Source organism: Pipra filicauda, unplaced genomic scaffold, assembly GCF_003945595.2.
Source record: "Pipra filicauda isolate LSUMZ 115617 unplaced genomic scaffold, ASM394559v2 scaffold171_size1565689_pilon, whole genome shotgun sequence".
Taxonomy (NCBI): Eukaryota; Metazoa; Chordata; class Aves; order Passeriformes; family Pipridae; genus Pipra; species Pipra filicauda.
The window spans coordinates 1,489,657-1,506,503 of NW_024104229.1; the positions used below are offsets into that span (position 1 = coordinate 1,489,657).

Sequence of the window (16,847 nt, forward strand, 5' to 3'; positions counted from 1 at the left end):
AGCCTGAGATGAGGGACAGAGCCATTATCTGCCATTTTCCTCCTCAGGGTCACAGAAACATTGAAAGCTTGAGAGCAATTTTTTTTTCCTGCAAACCCCAAAACTCAGCACGTAAAAGTTCTTACACATCCAACTCAAAGGTAGTGGCAAAACCTCATAATGAGGCTGTGAGAATTAAGATTTTCTAAAATTTGTTTGTTTGTTTGTTTTTTTACTGCACTTGTATAGATAGAAGCAGTGGATATGCAAGGAAACAAAAAGGGCAATAATGTCAAGACTGGTGATAGCCACTTGGTAAGAAAAGAATATAAACAATATAATTCTGTGTGGAATGTGATCATTTATGACAAAACAGCTTCAAATAGAGGTTGGGGGTCACTCAACTGTTAATGAACTACTGGTAAAACCCTTTTCACACGTCCCTAACAGCAAGAATGGGGATTTACTGAACAATTAATAAAAAGGGATTTACTGAACAATAAATACCATTGTGGGTTTTGTAGGAGGAGGGTCCAGAGAGTGGGAAGGACGCTGTGGGACAGAAGGTACCACTCCTTCTCCGTTCTTTAGCCTTTGCAGTGCCATTATTTGATCAGCTGATCCCATTGCCAAGATGACTCTGAGGCTTCCACTTGTGCTGCCAGTAAAAACATCAACCACAGGCATGTAACTGTCCACAGCAACCACTGGGTACTGAGCCTGGAGGAGCAGGTGGGAAATCTTTGGGTCTCTACAAAGGATTAAAACAAAAAAATAAACAAACAAAAAAAAGAGCCATTTGAGTCAGAACAGGATCACATGAAGCTCATCTTAGGTGGGATTTTCAATGCCGCTAAAAACCAATCTATCTCCATTCCTCCCAAATTTGTTTCACACAGCACAGATCTGTGAGCTGCTGACTGAAAAATGTTATTTTCAGCAATGAAAAAGCACAACTTTCCGAAAACTAACACAGCCTCACCTATGAGCCAGCCTAGAGATCCATGATCAGATGGGAGAAGACTTCCATTTGTTAATGGGAGTAGCCATATTATACTTCTATGAGGCAGTTATGTGCCTTTATGGATGGACTTGGGCCATATGAAAAGAAGGAACAGGAACTGTTCTCCCAGAAAAAAATCTCCTAGAAAAAATGTAAAAATCTCTAATAACACACTGAAGATATTCAAGGTCAGGTTGGATGGAGCTTGGAGCAACCTGGTCTAGTGGAAGGTGTCCCTGCCCATGGCAAGGGATGGGACTGGATGAGCTTTAAGGTCCCTTCCAACCCAAACCATTCTGGGATTGTAAGATATGCACAAGTAAAATACAGTGGATTACTGAAAAAACTACACAAATGACACAGTAATAACTAACAAAGTGGTGTTCAGCCAGTTCCAGCACCATATGTTTTACACCCACCACTAAGTCTGACCAAAATAAAAGGAATTAATCCTTTGTATCAGAAAGAATCTCTTCTGTCCAGTATTTCCATTAATTTAAACTGTGTTAAGCAGGTATATTTATTGACTGAACAAGAAGCCAAAAGATTAAACCCAAAAAGAACAAAGAACTTGTACTTCTGGACAAGGACAGTGTAACTTACTCATACAGTGCTCACTATAGGAAGTTTACCAGGGCAAAAATGCCTTTTGCTATAAAAAGTGTCATTAAGAACCCTCCCACAAAACCCTCAGACACCATCCATGACTTCTTTCCCTCAGCATCAGTGAGGATATTTCCCAACCCAATAAAATATGGAAAAAAAAAAAGATATTTACTTGAATGAGATGTAAAACTGATGCAGAGGAAGTTTCACTAATCCCAGCAGTCTGTCACAGCCAGTGCTTCCCAGCTTGTTCCAGGCTTCAATAATCATGACATTGTCTTTCAGCCTCTCCAAACGTTTGGAACTCAGTGGAAAAGGCATCACCTGGAAGGGTTTAACACAGAATTAGCATTCAGAATAAACTGGAAAATACTGGCTAAGTCAGGAGCATTCTGGTAACACTACATTATTCCAGTCTACAGAATTGTGCTTTTCAGAGGTGGAAATTGAAAATTAAATGTGCATTTGCCTAAGGAAATTCAGAAAACTGGTACCCTTGGAAAAGAGCTAGCCAGGAAAATAAATAATGGAATGGTTTGGGTTGGAAGGGACCTTAAAGGTCATCTAGTTCCACCTCCATGGCAGGGACACCTTCCACTAGACCATGTTGCTCCAAGCCCTGTCCGACCTGGCCTTGGACACTTACAGGAATGGAACATCCAATTTAGATAAATTTTATCACAAGATCACGTGTAATGTTAAAAAACTTTGCTTTACCTTCAAATGCCTGTTTACTAAACAACACATAAATCATTTCACACAACTGTTTCAGACGTGGTTTGCTCTGTTTTTACGTTTCTTTCAGCTGAAGAGTCTTGCAAATCGCTATCGTTAAAACAAATGCGTTTGAGCATCTTGACTTTTCCAAAGGAAAATATCAATAAAAATTACAAAGTCATAACATTACTGAATGCCTGAAATTCTGCTGGTTGCTGGGGGACAGCTCTGGCTCATGTTAGGCCAGTAAGCCTCTGATATGTTCACTGAGAAGAAAAAGAGCACAATGCAACACACATAAAAATTCTACATCTCCATATTAGGATGTCACCATCAACATGTTTTCTTTCTGAAATAAAAAAAAAAGTCATTTTTTTTCATTTTTAACCTAAACTTTTCTGACTGTTTCTCCTTCATAGTTCAAAGGCCTCATTTATTATTTAGATGATTCAAGGAACTGCATTTCAAACTGCAATCCAGTCAAAACAATACTGAAAATACTTTCTGATATATTAAACAGAGTCCAGTAGAGATATTCCTACATACATAAAAGTAATTTATCTATGAAATGTGTTTGTCAGTGTGGAATCATCAGTGTGAAATGGAAAATGTGTGACTTGCCTGACAAAAATTGAAGGCAGGTTGTGTTGAGCCCCACACGACAGCGGATCTCGTTGCCCCCTCAGTGCTGAGCAGTTTGCAGTTTAAATACACATTGCAAGAACTGGGGAGCCCCTTGTCTCCAGCAATAAAATCCTTCCCATCAGGCACCATCAGTAGCACGTGCAGCAATAACCCATCTCCCTCAGATGGGGTTATCTGGGTCAGCACATCCTGGGCCGCGACTTTCCTGCTGCCCACTCCTCCCTTCTGGGAATCTTCAGAGCTTGTTTTCAAGCAGTGAGGGCCTTCTGCATTTGCACTCATCCTGTTGGACTCCTGGAATTCCAGCTGGGGACTTCTCACAGCATGAGCTAGGGCTCCATGCCCAGCAGGAGCTGACCTGGCAGCTGTGCAGGTGAAGTCCTTGTTGTCGGCTGCAAGCTCTAAGAATCCCTGCAAGGTAAGGCCAAGTGGGCTGGTCGGGTGTGCCCCATCCCAAAGCAAGGGACTGCAACAGAAACTATGGAAAATATATCTCATGCTTTGCTCAAGAGCTGTGTTGTCTCACCCTAAGGCATGTGCTGGTTACAAGCTACAGCTGTCACTGCAAAATAAACATGTGGTTTTAATAAATAAAGCCCAAACTGGAGTTCAAAACCACACAATTACAGATGATTCAGAGAATGGTTTGGGTTGGAAGGGACCTTAACGCTCATCCAGTTCCACCCCCTGCCATGGGCAGGGACACCTTCTACTAGACCAGGTACCTCCAAGTTCTGTCCAATGCAGCCTTGAACACTTCCAGGGATGGGGCAGCCACAGCTTCCCTGGGCAACCAGTGCCAGGGCCTCCCCACCCTCACAGGGAAGAATTCCTTCCTAATATCCAATCTAAACCTACTCTATTTCAATTTGAACCATTCCCCCTTGCCCTGTCACTCCAGGCCCTTGTAAATAGTCTCTCTCCACATTTCCTTCAGGTACTGGAAGGCCACAATTAGGTCACCCCAAAGCCTTCCCCTTTCCAGTATGAACAATCCTAATTCTCTCAGCCTTTCCTCACAGGAGGTGATCCATCCCTCTAATCATCTTGGTGACCCTTCTCTGAATAAAGTAAAAAATTAAACCAATCCCAAGCCTAAAGCTGGCTGAAAATGAACCCCTACCCAGCCAAGGTGAAAAGTACTGTGACAAAGTATCACAACTGTCACTTGCTCCACTTTGCTACAGCACATGCTGCTTGAGAAAAATTAGGAAAAATAAGTGTTTCTAAATGTTTTCTGTCATTGCTCTTTCACTTTTACGTTGCCTGCTGATTTTAGCTATTTGCAAGTGTTAATTGCTACAGAGCACCATAGATTTGCTGGATGCATTCAGGTGACAAGGCAGTAAGGAGAGGAATAAACTGAGGTCCAGAAGATAAAGTAACAGAATACAGCAAAGGATTTGAGCCACAAAATGACCAAATAAGGAAAACAAAATAATCAGGTATTTCACTGTGCACCTGAAACCCAGCACACAGGGCAACCAAAATCAGTTTTCTTGAAGTATTAACTTCTCCTTCGCTAAGTTCTTGCATTGAACTTTGGTTCATTAATTTCCTACGACATCTTCTACTTTTCATCTCTCACACCCTATTGCACTCCATTCTCTCCTTGAATAAACACACCATTTCTCCTCCCTGCCTTCAACACTTCCCACACCTAACCATACTTTCTTAAGCCTTCAGCTGCTAATCTAGAGAGCTCTTTATCTTCAGAACTGGCAAATCTGCTGTGCAGGAGTTTTAATCCTTCTCAACAAGGAGCTGAGTAGAAACTTTGACTGGAAAAAATAACTCCTGAAGTGACAAGGTGGTACCAAGGACGGGGAACACCAGGCTGCACATCAGCTCCTGCCACATGTGAAGCAGAAGGCAGAGCTCCCAGCCCTATACATGTGCCCCTCAAAATTTGCCTGTAGAGTGGTTTCTGTATCCAAGCCCCACCTTATTGACAACATCCTTAGACATGCAGGAGGTTCAAAATATTTCTCCAAACCCTCAAGGAATAAAAAAAGTTCATATTATCTTGTTTTGGTCTAACAAACCTCCATATCCAAGACCCAGCAAATTAAAACAAAGAGAGAAAACACAGAGGAGGGAAAAAAAGGAGTGTGCAGCCAAAATTAGTAGTAAGAGGTTGCTTAACAAACTCGAGACGGTAAAACACGTACCGTAAGTGGTCCAACTTGTGGGTGATCTCCCTCTTTTTCCACAGGTATTTCCCAGCTGACACTGAGCAGCTTGGCCTGGATGACCCTGCGGAGCTGAAGCACTGCTGAGCCAATGGCCACGGGCTGAGGACAGGCAAAGAATCCATTTTGCAAGATTTGTCAGGTTTAAAGGACTTCTGTGAAACAAAAGCTTTCTGGGAAGCCATGGGCAGCCACACAGACTCCTCACTCCCACAACATTAGTAGTACCAACAGGGATTTGGAAAATTTCCCCTAGTTCCAATTACTAGAACAACAGTAAGACAACTCCCAGAATCTACTGTAAAAGAATTCCAGATTAAGGCAAAAAATTGCCATCCCAAATCCTAGTAACTGAGCAAAATTTCCATACTTAAAGATGCAATTTATTCACCTGTTAAAAGAAAAGCACATACCCTTAGTGCTGATTAAAATCCAACATAAGCTGAGTTAACCCCTCTCCCCTCTTCATCACAGGTAGATGATTATAAAAATAATCTTAGTGAACAGAAATGCACTTTTTCCCCCCAAATGCACAAGTTACATCAGTTTTTCACAGCTCATGTTATTCCTCTTAACCTGGGCAGGGTAAAGATACAAACTGCATCCACAGGAACTCATTTTGTGTTGCTAAATGAGCTGTGTTCTCACTGAAGAACAATGCTTATAATTGATCCAATGTTTTTAAAAAGAAGAGATCAGTTTTAAAGATGAGGGAAGGACAATTTTTTTTGCCTGTCGGTTTCAAACTCAGAAAATCCTTGAATGGAGTGACAAAGAGTGACGAGCCTGGAACGAGCTTCCCCAGGAAAGTGGTCACTTCCAAGCCTGACAGAGCTCAAGGAGTGTTTGGACAACACTTTCAGGCACAGGGTGGGATTTTATAGTCCAGGAGTTGGACTTAGATCCTAGTGGTCCCTTCCCACTCAAGATATTCTGGAATTCTGTGATGATAGAACAGCAATCAGTTCAACTTATATTATCTGCACATAATGGCACTTCCCTTCTTAATATTTGGTTGTCTGCATTAAGTGTGTGTGGGAAATCAAAATGCCAGGAATTCTTTGTTTTTCAAGACACAAAGTAGAAACAACAACTAATCAATACCTTTTTCTGGGTGCTTTTCCTCATGTAGATTTTAAAAGCAAGGTCAGAGTCCCACCAGTGCTCTATCATTGTTCCACCAAAACGGACAGGGAACACAGATCGCTGTTGGAATTTCACCCCTGGAAGACAGGAGCAACAAATATTCCAAAGTAAATGAATATAAATAAACTTCCCCCTGGAGACCACTCTGTTACACACACAATCATTTAATTTTGCATAATTTATTAACACCAAGGTCAAAGTAAACTGTTCTTCATTTTCCAAGGCCCGAAAAGAACAGGAGGACAAAATTAAGATTATAATTAAGATTATAACAGCATTCAAAGGCTGCAGTTGACACCAAGTCTCTGTCATCTGTATACAATAAGTCTTGCCCTTTTTTCAGTGGGAGAACTCTGTATCATTATGAGTTATATAGTTCAAAGTATTCATTGAGAGAGTCAAAGCTGAGCTGCAAGAGAAATCACAGCTTCAGGAGAAAAGGAACATCTGCAAGAAAACATGGAATGAAAGTCTGCAAAAAGAGCACAAGAAGCACAATAACAGTGTTCAAGTACTATTTTTCACTTGTTCACAATGGATAAAGAAGTACTCTTGTTATGACAAAAACACAGATTAGACATCAGGAAACTTTCTCAATACAGCTTGTCTGGGATGACTCTGGAATTTTTCTATTGGGCATCTTTAATAAGTGAGATAAACAGCTCTCAGGAAGGATAATGCAGTGGATTTTCTTGATGTCTTCTCCAAATTATTTTCAGCACAGTCTGTTTTTCTAGGCTCCAAAGAGCTGGACTCTACACAAGGCAAAGGGCAGGAGGATGGATGAGCTGGAGGTTCAGAAGAAACAGATGTTTTGTCTGGCCACAAATGGAGAATATACAAGAGAACTCAGAATCTCAGAAAGATGCAAAGTCAATGAATGACCACATTGGAGAGGCATTTGAAAGTCACTCTGGAATTCCAGTTTGTGGGAAGACAGCATTGCTTCTAAAGCATTCTCTGCTCAGGGGAAAAAGACAGGAATTGTTTCTAGAGATACAAACACTGGTGACTCTCAGAAAAGTGAGAGGTCTGATTTGAGCACAGGACTCAGAATTCCTTGGATCCAACAGATTACCTGAGCTCTTGGAGATTTACATGACATCATCTGGAAAATCATTTATTTGAGGTATAAGCATCTCTGATATTTCTAAAAGTAATTTATCTTCCTCTTACTATGGCAGAAAGGATATTTGCTTTATGTTGAAATGAAGGAATGGGATTATTGACTCGCTGTTCTTTCCCTAAGAAAAAATTTGAAAATCCTAATAACAATACTTTTTGAAGAAAAAAAATAATTCAAAAATCACTTGGGTTCCCTCTTCCTGAGAGGACCATTCCACCACCTGCAGCACAGCAACTCTACAGTAATCATACTCTACACTAATCATACTAATCATGACTTTCAGGCAGCAAAAGAAATAGAAACACAACTAAATAATTTCTAAGAGATGAAAGAGTCAACAAAACTAAACATAAGGGGGAAAAATAATGCCCTTACCATCATCTGTGATTTTACTTGAGGCTACTCGAATTACTTCTGTTTTTATGGAGACCTGTCCCTTATCATCCTTGGAGACTCTCATGGGAAAGTGGTACTCCACAAAGAAAGTGCTGTGAATAAAAAAGTGAATGGATGATCACAGTCCATCAGAAATCAAATTAAAAAATAATTTAAAAAATAAAATCCATCAAAGATCTATTAAAAACTGTATGTAATAAAAGTGAACACAGCAGGCAAATTCCATGTTCACACTGCCACTCTTTTTTTTAGGATAACTGAACCACCTATTTTCTGAATTTTTTCCACATTACAGGTTCTCCACCAATACAACCTCTTGTTTTCAGTGTACATTTGGACCTCCCCAAAACCCCTGGAAAAGCACAGCCTGAAGTGAGGCCACATCAGAATAAATTAGTCACATCTTTAACAAGTTTACAGGATACAATTTCCTGAGAGAAGCAGAGAAATAGGAAGACCTCAGAAGCCTGGAGAACTCAGGGAAGCTGGACAACTCAACAAGTCTCAAGGAAAATCACCTTAAAGGCACAGGAAACAAGCTCGGAAGACACAATCCCTCTTACCACTTATTAACAGATGCAGGTCGTGGAGGTTTTCCCATTAAATCTTTCTTCCTCTGGTAAATCTGGATGCTCTTAAGAGGGATTTTCAGTTTGTCAATGATGACTCTGGCCAGGTGTATTTGCTGCAGAAATGCCAACCTGTCTGAATCCAAGGATGTGATGTGATCTTCTGGAGGAGCAGTGGGGGAGCACCTGGAGAGAGGAAAATGAGACTCAGGATACAGAAACATCTTTAACATGACCACATGAAGGGAAAACTGTAGCTTGGTGGGATGTTATTTTAAAAATGTGTGTTTCAAATGCATTTGTACAACAAATTTGGTACTCTCTGTAACAGAAATGTTACAATACCCGGGGTACATAACTGAAAAAAATCAACCCACAAAGTGCATGTTCCACACTGTTGATTTGGAAAAATCTTATGTTAACTCTTCAAAAAGAAAAGCTTTATTCAATGTCATGTACAAAACTGGGGAGATGACACAGTTATACACAAGAAAAAGTCTCTGCTGCATAGGAACAGCACCAGGATTTTAGTCATAATTTAGAATCTCAGTTGTGTAATTTGTAAGACATGTAAATGGTTTTGTGTTGGTATCTCTGGAGATATGAAGTTGGCCTGACTGTAAAAATAGCAGTATTTGCAAGAAAAAAATTAATAAATAATTGTTTGGAGCTGAATTATTAAAAAAATGAGCCATAACACCTTAATACTAATTCTATTACACAAATGAAGCTTGATTTTTTGGGACACTTTTATTGGTTCTGTCATGCAAAAAAGGGAATACAATTAGATGAGGTCAGAACAGAAGGCACTAATGTAACTATTTACCTGGGTTTAGTTTCTGTCACATTCTGATCAAAGGCATTAAAGTCTTTCTGTGGATTTGCTGGATTAGGTTTCCTGAGAGTTTCTGTCTTCAATGCTTTGTTTGAGGATTTAACATCATCATCACTGAGGGAATCACTTAAACTGGAATCAGATTTCTGAAACAGAAATAAGGCACATAAATAAAAAGTTAATTAGCATCGTCTGGAGAGATATATAATAGTCATGATACATATGTTAAAAAGAACACCAACTTGAGGATTGCTTAACTTGAAACAATTGAAATGGTATCAAAATTTTTCAGCAGTTTAAAAAAAAAAAAAGTCTTCCTGGACAATTCTTCCTGAGCAATTTCCAAACTTGGTGCTTGACTCTGTAGTCTTGACAGTATTTTAAAAAAGTTAATTTTAAGCAAAGTACTCATGTACTCACAAGCCTTTGTATGATACCTAACGTTTATCCAGACTTAAAATCCTGAGATCTGTTGAATTTTTGATTATGCAAACTTCTGGTTTTCTTCCCATCAGGGAATGCACATTTTCCTTCGGATCTCCACTTACAGGAGTTGTGTAAAAAAGTCTCTCCAGCAGACTCTGGTCATAATGGGGATCCTCCAGTTCACTGTCATACACCTCACTCCCAAGAGAGAGGGAATCCCAAAGGGATCCTGTGCGATCCCACAAATGCCCCGGAGAGAAATCAGCACTGTGGGTAAAAGAGAGAGAAACATAGCTTAGTTTTCCAGTTCTGGAGATATTTTCTAAGGAATCTGGACAATACTGCCTCTTTTATACCAGCTGGAGCCAGTCTGTAACCCAGCCTGAAGGGTTATCCCATAGTAACATCTGTGGATCCAATAGGAAAAAACTGTGTGTGAATTGCAGGTTGGAAGAGATCCCTGGAGATCATCTTGTCCAACCCCTGCTCAAAGGGAAATGATGCAAATAAAAATCATCCTGTTGGATTTTGAGTATCTCCCAAGCTGCAGGTTCCACAATCTCTGTGGGTAACTGACTCCAGCCCTTGGTGACTTTCATAATAAAATATATCTATTAATATCTAATTTAGTAATCTAATTTTTATCTTTAACTGCTTTATAACTTTTGGTTTAAGGTATCAGTAATACTTGAGAACAGTTTATTTAAATTAAAAAAAACAAACAAACTATATCTGAGTAGGTAAATCCAAGTATTTTTAGAACATGGTTGGAACAAATTGGGGTTTGTTTGGTTTAAAGGGTTTTCTCTGTGCTGTGAGTTCAAAATCATTTTATGATCTGCAAACACTCCAGTGTTATCCAGTGATAAACTACAGGGATAAAATAAGTGCAGGGCACAAGATACATGAACTGAAATTCTGAATATCTGACCCAGAAACTGTGTTGTTGAGGATGCTTCACGCCCCTGATTTGGGCACAATGGAAGCAGCATTTATTCTACTGCTACACAAAATGAGAGAAAAATGTTACTTTAATTTTTGGAGGAAGTTGAAAAATAACTATTGGTTCTCTGTAATTTTAATTTACTGTTTCTTCTTCAAAGAAACGGTGTATTTGTTTTATATACTTAGTAACATTTTAGGATACAACAGTAACAACCATTAAAAAATTCAGTTTTATCAAAGATTTTGATTAATTTTTCTTTTAAATCAACATGACTTGAAGCTTTCCAGGCTGTCCTGCATTAAAGCTGAGGCATAAAACACCTCCATCACTTGCACATTGGTTACATTCCCAAAAATGTGGAGAACTTCAGGAGTCAAGACATATTTTTTAGTATAAAATGGTCAAAAGAGGACAACTTTGCAGTAATAACCCCCAGTGCATCACACTCACCTGCCCAGCAGCAACTGGATTGCTCTTTCTTCAGAGTTTAGATCAAATTGCTGCTCTGAAACTGCAGATTCAAGGTGATGGAAATCTTCAGGAGGGTGCACCAAACTGGACTTCAAGCTTTTGGGGCTCCTGGATAACAGTGATGGAAGCACAGAGGGTAAAAGGAAAAATAAAGATATTAAACAGTAAAAGGAATTCAAGATCAATCCATTAATCCATTAATTGGTCTATCAATTTTTCCTGCAGAGTCCAAAATCATCTACTTTAAATAAATAGTATTAGTCTGACCAGAAATAATTTAAATTGGGTTTGCAATAGCATCACTGACTGCCAAAGATAATGACATTACTTTCTGGTTATCACAAAAGATCATGAAATATTTGTATTTTTCCAGAAATAAAACAAGGAAATGAAGTTTCTCCTATTTAAAAAAAATATGCATTTGTTTTAATACTTTTAAATATCATTGAACTGAGAATATTTATTAAGTCTAATGCTAAACAAAGGTGGAGTTAGAAGCTGAAAAGGCACCAACACTTTTTTTTCCCAATCTGCTGAGAAAAATCTTGCAGAAGAAGATAATGACTAATAATTATGAGAACACAGTTATATAGATGCAAATTTTCATGGGAATGTTGACATCAGGAGATACAAATTAGAATATAAAACAAAACATGTAAAAATAATATATACTATTTATATATATTATTTTACATAATTGTATAGTTTATTATTTTATATTATTATTACTGTGCATTATTTTATAATATATAGAATAAAATATATAATAAAAAGTATCCAATTTACTTATTTGAAAACCTGTTCTTTGTGATGAAGTAACCATTTCACTTGCAATTCCTTACACTACTCTTATTCTTTACCAACACTTAATATTTCCTTATCAATTTCCTCATCATTAATATTTCCTTATCAATATTTAATATTTCATATCAATGTTTCCTTATCAACTAAATACAAACATACCACAAAACAAAATTAAAATCAGTTACTTAAATCAAGGCTTACTACTTCAAGATTAAAATAAATTCACAAAATTTAGGCTTTATTCACAGGTAGAATTTAATTTTCCATTTGAATGAGAATCCTAAAACACATCCCATGAATATGGGTATTTCAAGTTTTCCTGATAAGGCCTCAAAATGTATAGTTTGGAACTTAAATCTCACTTCCCCCATTCCAAGCTCACTTTGTTGATGCTTTAAAATCCTCTCTCTCCATAAATGGAGCCACTTTATTCAGTTCAATCTCCATGTCAGGGCTGGATTTCATTGCAGAGACAACCATGGCATCCCGGAGTTTCCTGCCCTGATCCAAGAGAGCTGGGAAACAAGCAGAAAGATTTATATTTCAGCATTCAAATGCGATTTAAAAGCAACATGTAAACACAATAAATGTGTCGATGACAGCCAAGAAACTTCTGTTTTCTGCTGTTATAAAAAGATCTTAACACACTGGGGACTAAACATGTCTTACACACCAAAAAACAGCTCAGTGAGAGTGATCCTGCATCGGTTTCCCACTCAGAGCCGTAAAAACAACTCACCCACACACACCAAGTCGGGCATTGGAAAGGCATTATTAGGATATAGAAGCAAAACTAATTTAGGGAAGAGTCGTTTGTCACCTTACGATGTCTGATTTTAGGTCTTTTCTGTGAACATGAAGCTCAAAACACAGTATATATGGAAATGTGCCCTACTCTGATGCTCATATCAATCCAGTCCAGGCAGCCTGTGGTCTAAAAAGGATGGAAATAGTTTTCCACCTGAAAATGCCAATAGAATAGGAACCCTCCCAAAACCCCCCTGAACAGGAGCAGCAGTTCTGACAGTCACTTCAAAAGACATCTCAAAGACTAAAAGAGCCTGTGAAGCTGAGTTTCCTTTTCTTTTACTCCTCCAGGCCCAGGAATCCTGCTGGGCCACCGTGTTTTCCCTGAGCTGGATACTGCAGTCACCTTCCAACAAGACTAAACCAGCAGTTTTTAAGCAAAGAAAAAATATAAAAATTATCTTTGACATAATACAGTGAGAGGGTGCGAAAAGGATCCCTTTTCCTTCAGAAAATCTCAGCTCTGGAGAAGCACTGGAAACATTACCAACAGCTGTTTGTTGTGAACCTCAAAGACAATGCCAGTTGCACACAAACCTGACAGCAGGTCTTTTGTAGCTGGGTTGTTCATGGAGAGCATCCGTGTGTTCATTCCAGTATTGGTGCTGGGGGGAAACAACAGGGAAGGATTTGAAGGATTCATTTTCCAAAGCTCATCTGGTAAACTCCCAGGGTGATAAGAAGCAGGAGCGTCCTTTACGTTTTCAGAGTTCTCTTGGAAGAGCAAATGGTCCTTTCCTCTACTGAAAAATGAAATGTTACTTCAGTAACAACTCAAGTGGGTGGGTAAAGAGATTCCAAACTCTTCAAATGCTCCAAAAAGAAATGTGATGTTATGTCCATGAGTCCTCATCTGCCATTTAGACCATGAGAGGTCCAATTCAAGCTGCAGGTAAAAGACTTACATCTTTTTAGAAGATATTTTTACAAGAGCATGTCGTGACAGGACAAGGAGGAATGGATTCAAACTGACAGAGAGTAGGTTTAGATTAGATATTAGGAGATAATTCTTCCCTGTAAGGGTAGGGAGACCCTGGCACAGGTTGCCCAGAGAAGCTATGGCTGCCTCATCCCTGGAAGTGTTCCAGGCCAGGTTGGACAGGGCTTGGAGCAACCTGGTCTAGTGGAAGGTGTCCCTGCGCATGGCAAAGGGTGGAACTGGATGAGCTTTAAGGTCCCTTCCAACCCAAACCATTCTGTGATTTGTTGCACCTCTTGTGTGAACCAGCGTGGCTTGAACTAAGTCAACATAGGATGCAAATTTCTGCCAGATGACAAAATGCCCCTGTAAGCTCAGAAACCTTCAACACTCTGGATTTCATGTAACATACACGTTCAAAAAGATTAAGCATTTCATAACTCACAAGCGTATAGTTATTACAAAAAAAATGTGTGTGAACTGCAAAATAAACCAGAACTTTGTCATGGCAGAAAAAAAAAAGAGTACCTGGGGCTTGTGGTTTTGCTGTTGTCAACAGACTCTGGGTCAGCAACAGCCACCTGTGTGTGCCTGGGCTGCTGGGATGGAGCAGTAAGCTGGGACTTGCTGCTTCCCTGAGCAGGAGCAGGGTCCAGACTTCCCTCTGTGGTGGTGCTGGTGTCGTACACTTCTGGCAGAGGTTCTAGAACCAGCGAGACCTGAAAGACAGAAGGTGAAAATATTACTTTGTTCTTTTCTTAGCTAAGTGCAGCACATACTGTATTCAACTTTACTTGTCGTGCCATGAAAAACTGTTGCTCTTCCACATGAAGTAATATTTATATTTAGCATAACTCTGACATGATTTACAAGTATTTGTTTCCCACTCCATGTTTTCCAATCTCAGACAATTATCTTTCAGCATCAATTCTCCAGAGCCAGGGCTGCAGGACAGAACTTTCCTCATTCCAGATTTCAAAATCTCCTACAATTCCAGCCCAGTGAAGTGTTAGAATCGAGGATCCATTTTTAAATCCACCTGCAAAAACTCACTCTCAGCGTACAGATGACATTTTCTTTATCAAGCTGAACTACCACACATCCCTCTAAACAAAACAGAGTCAAAACCACCAATATTTATTTTTCACTTGCTACCTTAGCTCAGAAATGCCTTGGACAGAGATTAGGTCTGCAGTGTGCCATGTACAGCTTGATCCTGGCACTTGATTATACACATAATTTATAATAACATAACTTATAATAAAGAGCACAGACATCAGGACTACCTGCAGCTCTCCGAGTTTAGCAGATGTTGGTGATACCAAGGGGAAAGACCCTTTGATGGGATGGCTGGGAGAGAGCTGGGACAGTTTGGTGATCTGCACTTTGCCAATGGGGAGGTGGTCAAGCTTGGTCAGAACCTCCAGGACAAGCACACCCATATCTGTGAAAATTAGGAACAGTTTCAGGTCAGCCTCATGGTCACAATTAACACTTTTTGATTAAAATGACAGAGATGTCAGAGGTTGTTATGTTTTATATGGAAACGATAATAATGAGACATCAGGGAAAGAAGAGTCACTACAGATATTATTACTGCTATGTGATAAATAAACACAAGATTACCAGTAAAAGAAATAACATAACAAGGGGGAATGGCTTCCCACTGCCAGAGGGCAGGGTTACATGGGATACTGGGAAGGAATTCTTCCCTGTGAGGGTGGGGAGGCCCTGGCACAGGTTGCCCAGAGAAGCTGTCCCATCCCTGGAAGTGTCCAAGGCCAGGTTGGATGGAACTTGGAGCAACATGGTCTAGTGTATGGCAGGGGGTGGACCTGGATGAGCTTTACAGTCCCTCCCAGTCTGGGATTCTATGAGTAGCAACAGCCAGCACAGGTTTTACGGACAGACTCTGGACACTAGGCTTGCATTAATTTCCTGCATATCTTTCACTAAATTAAGCACCTTAATAACCTTACAAGCTCAGCTGAGTACCTTTCTATTTTCCACGCCTTCAGACACTGAAATGCCTGTATGTATAATACCAAAATCCACAGAATCACAGAACAGCTGGGGTTGGAAAAGATCTCTGGAGACTATCGAGTCCACCCTGCGACTGATCCCCATCTTGTGAACCAGGGCAGAGCACTGGGTACCACGTTCCTTGAACACCTCCTGCGCTGGGGCTCCACCAGCTCCCTAGGCAGCCTCTTCCAATGTTTAACAACCGTTTCCATGAGGAAATTCCTTCTGATGTCCAACCTGACCCTCCCCTGGCGCAGCCTAAGCCTATGTCCTCTTGTTCTAACCTACTCCTAATAAACTCCTCGGCTTTAGCGGGTCTCCCACGCGAAATGTCCCTACCTGCCAAGTACGCAGCGAACTGCCGGGGCCCGCAGCGCACCGGGAAGCGGGCGGTGGTTCTCCCGGCGGGACGCCCGGGCCGGGAAGCGGGCTGGAACAAGGTGCCGCCGGAGGTTTCCCCCCACCACCTCAGGCGGACGACGACGGGCGGTTTTGGGGCCGCCCAGACCACCCTGGACACGGTGCAGCGGAGGAAGCAGCGCGGCGGGCCCTGGACGAGCGGCGGGAGGCTGGTGGCGGCGGGGGGGGCGCCGGGACCTGTGGGGACAGGCGGCGTCAGTGGCCACCCTAGTTCCCACGCCGCTTTTCGCCCCATCCCGCCGCCCTTCCATCCCCCCAGGATCCCTCCAAACCTTCCCTCCGCCCTCCCATCCCCTTTCACACCTTCCCTCCGCCGCATCCCGCCCGCGCCTCCCGCCCGGCAACGGCCGCCCCGGCGGGGGACTACAACTCCCGTCATGCACCGCGCCCCATAGAGACCAGCGGAACCACGGACTACATTTCCCAGGACACCACGGGACCACATCTCGTCCCCGCCCGCCGAGCGCCGCTGCCGCACCCTGGGGAACTACAGCTCCCGTCACGCCCCGCAGAGCACTGCGGCGCTGCGGACTACATTTCCCATGGTGCCACGGGCCCCCCGCCACCTCCCTTCCGGCAACTCCGCGCTCCCGTGACTCCCCTGTCACACCCCAGAACCCTTCCATCCTTCTATCCCGCTCCACACCTCCCTTCCGCCGGGGCCCAGATCGGCCGCTCGTTCCCCACCCCCGTGCCGCATCCCTCCCCACAACTGCCGCCATGGCGGTAGACTGCAACTCCCGTCATGCACCACGCTCCATAGAGCGCAGCGGAGCCTCGGACTACATCTCCCATGATGCCACGCGGGTGTTTCC

General features: G+C 41.5%; 1 protein-coding gene across 2 annotated transcripts in view; it reads right to left on the reverse strand.

The window, feature by feature from the left end:
* The window catches only part of C2CD3 (C2 domain containing 3 centriole elongation regulator), a 32,973-nt gene extending 16,612 nt beyond the window's left edge, over positions 1–16,361 (reverse strand). For both annotated transcript variants that reach the window (XM_039379649.1, XM_039379650.1), the window contains exons 1-16: positions 16,336–16,361; positions 15,952–16,209; positions 14,874–15,031; positions 14,116–14,306; positions 13,206–13,411; positions 12,244–12,376; positions 11,037–11,165; positions 9,763–9,907; positions 9,206–9,360; positions 8,374–8,565; positions 7,790–7,902; positions 6,247–6,365; positions 5,122–5,244; positions 2,927–3,361; positions 1,761–1,912; positions 487–730 (exon numbers count right to left, since the gene is read on the reverse strand). In XM_039379649.1, coding sequence (XP_039235583.1) covers positions 487–730; positions 1,761–1,912; positions 2,927–3,361; positions 5,122–5,244; positions 6,247–6,365; positions 7,790–7,902; positions 8,374–8,565; positions 9,206–9,360; positions 9,763–9,907; positions 11,037–11,165; positions 12,244–12,376; positions 13,206–13,411; positions 14,116–14,306; positions 14,874–15,031; positions 15,952–16,209; positions 16,336–16,351 — 2,769 coding nt within the window. In that variant the 5' untranslated portion in view covers positions 16,352–16,361. The remainder of the gene's footprint in view (positions 1–486; positions 731–1,760; positions 1,913–2,926; positions 3,362–5,121; positions 5,245–6,246; positions 6,366–7,789; positions 7,903–8,373; positions 8,566–9,205; positions 9,361–9,762; positions 9,908–11,036; positions 11,166–12,243; positions 12,377–13,205; positions 13,412–14,115; positions 14,307–14,873; positions 15,032–15,951; positions 16,210–16,335) is intronic.
* Positions 16,362–16,847: the final 486 nt, after the last annotated feature.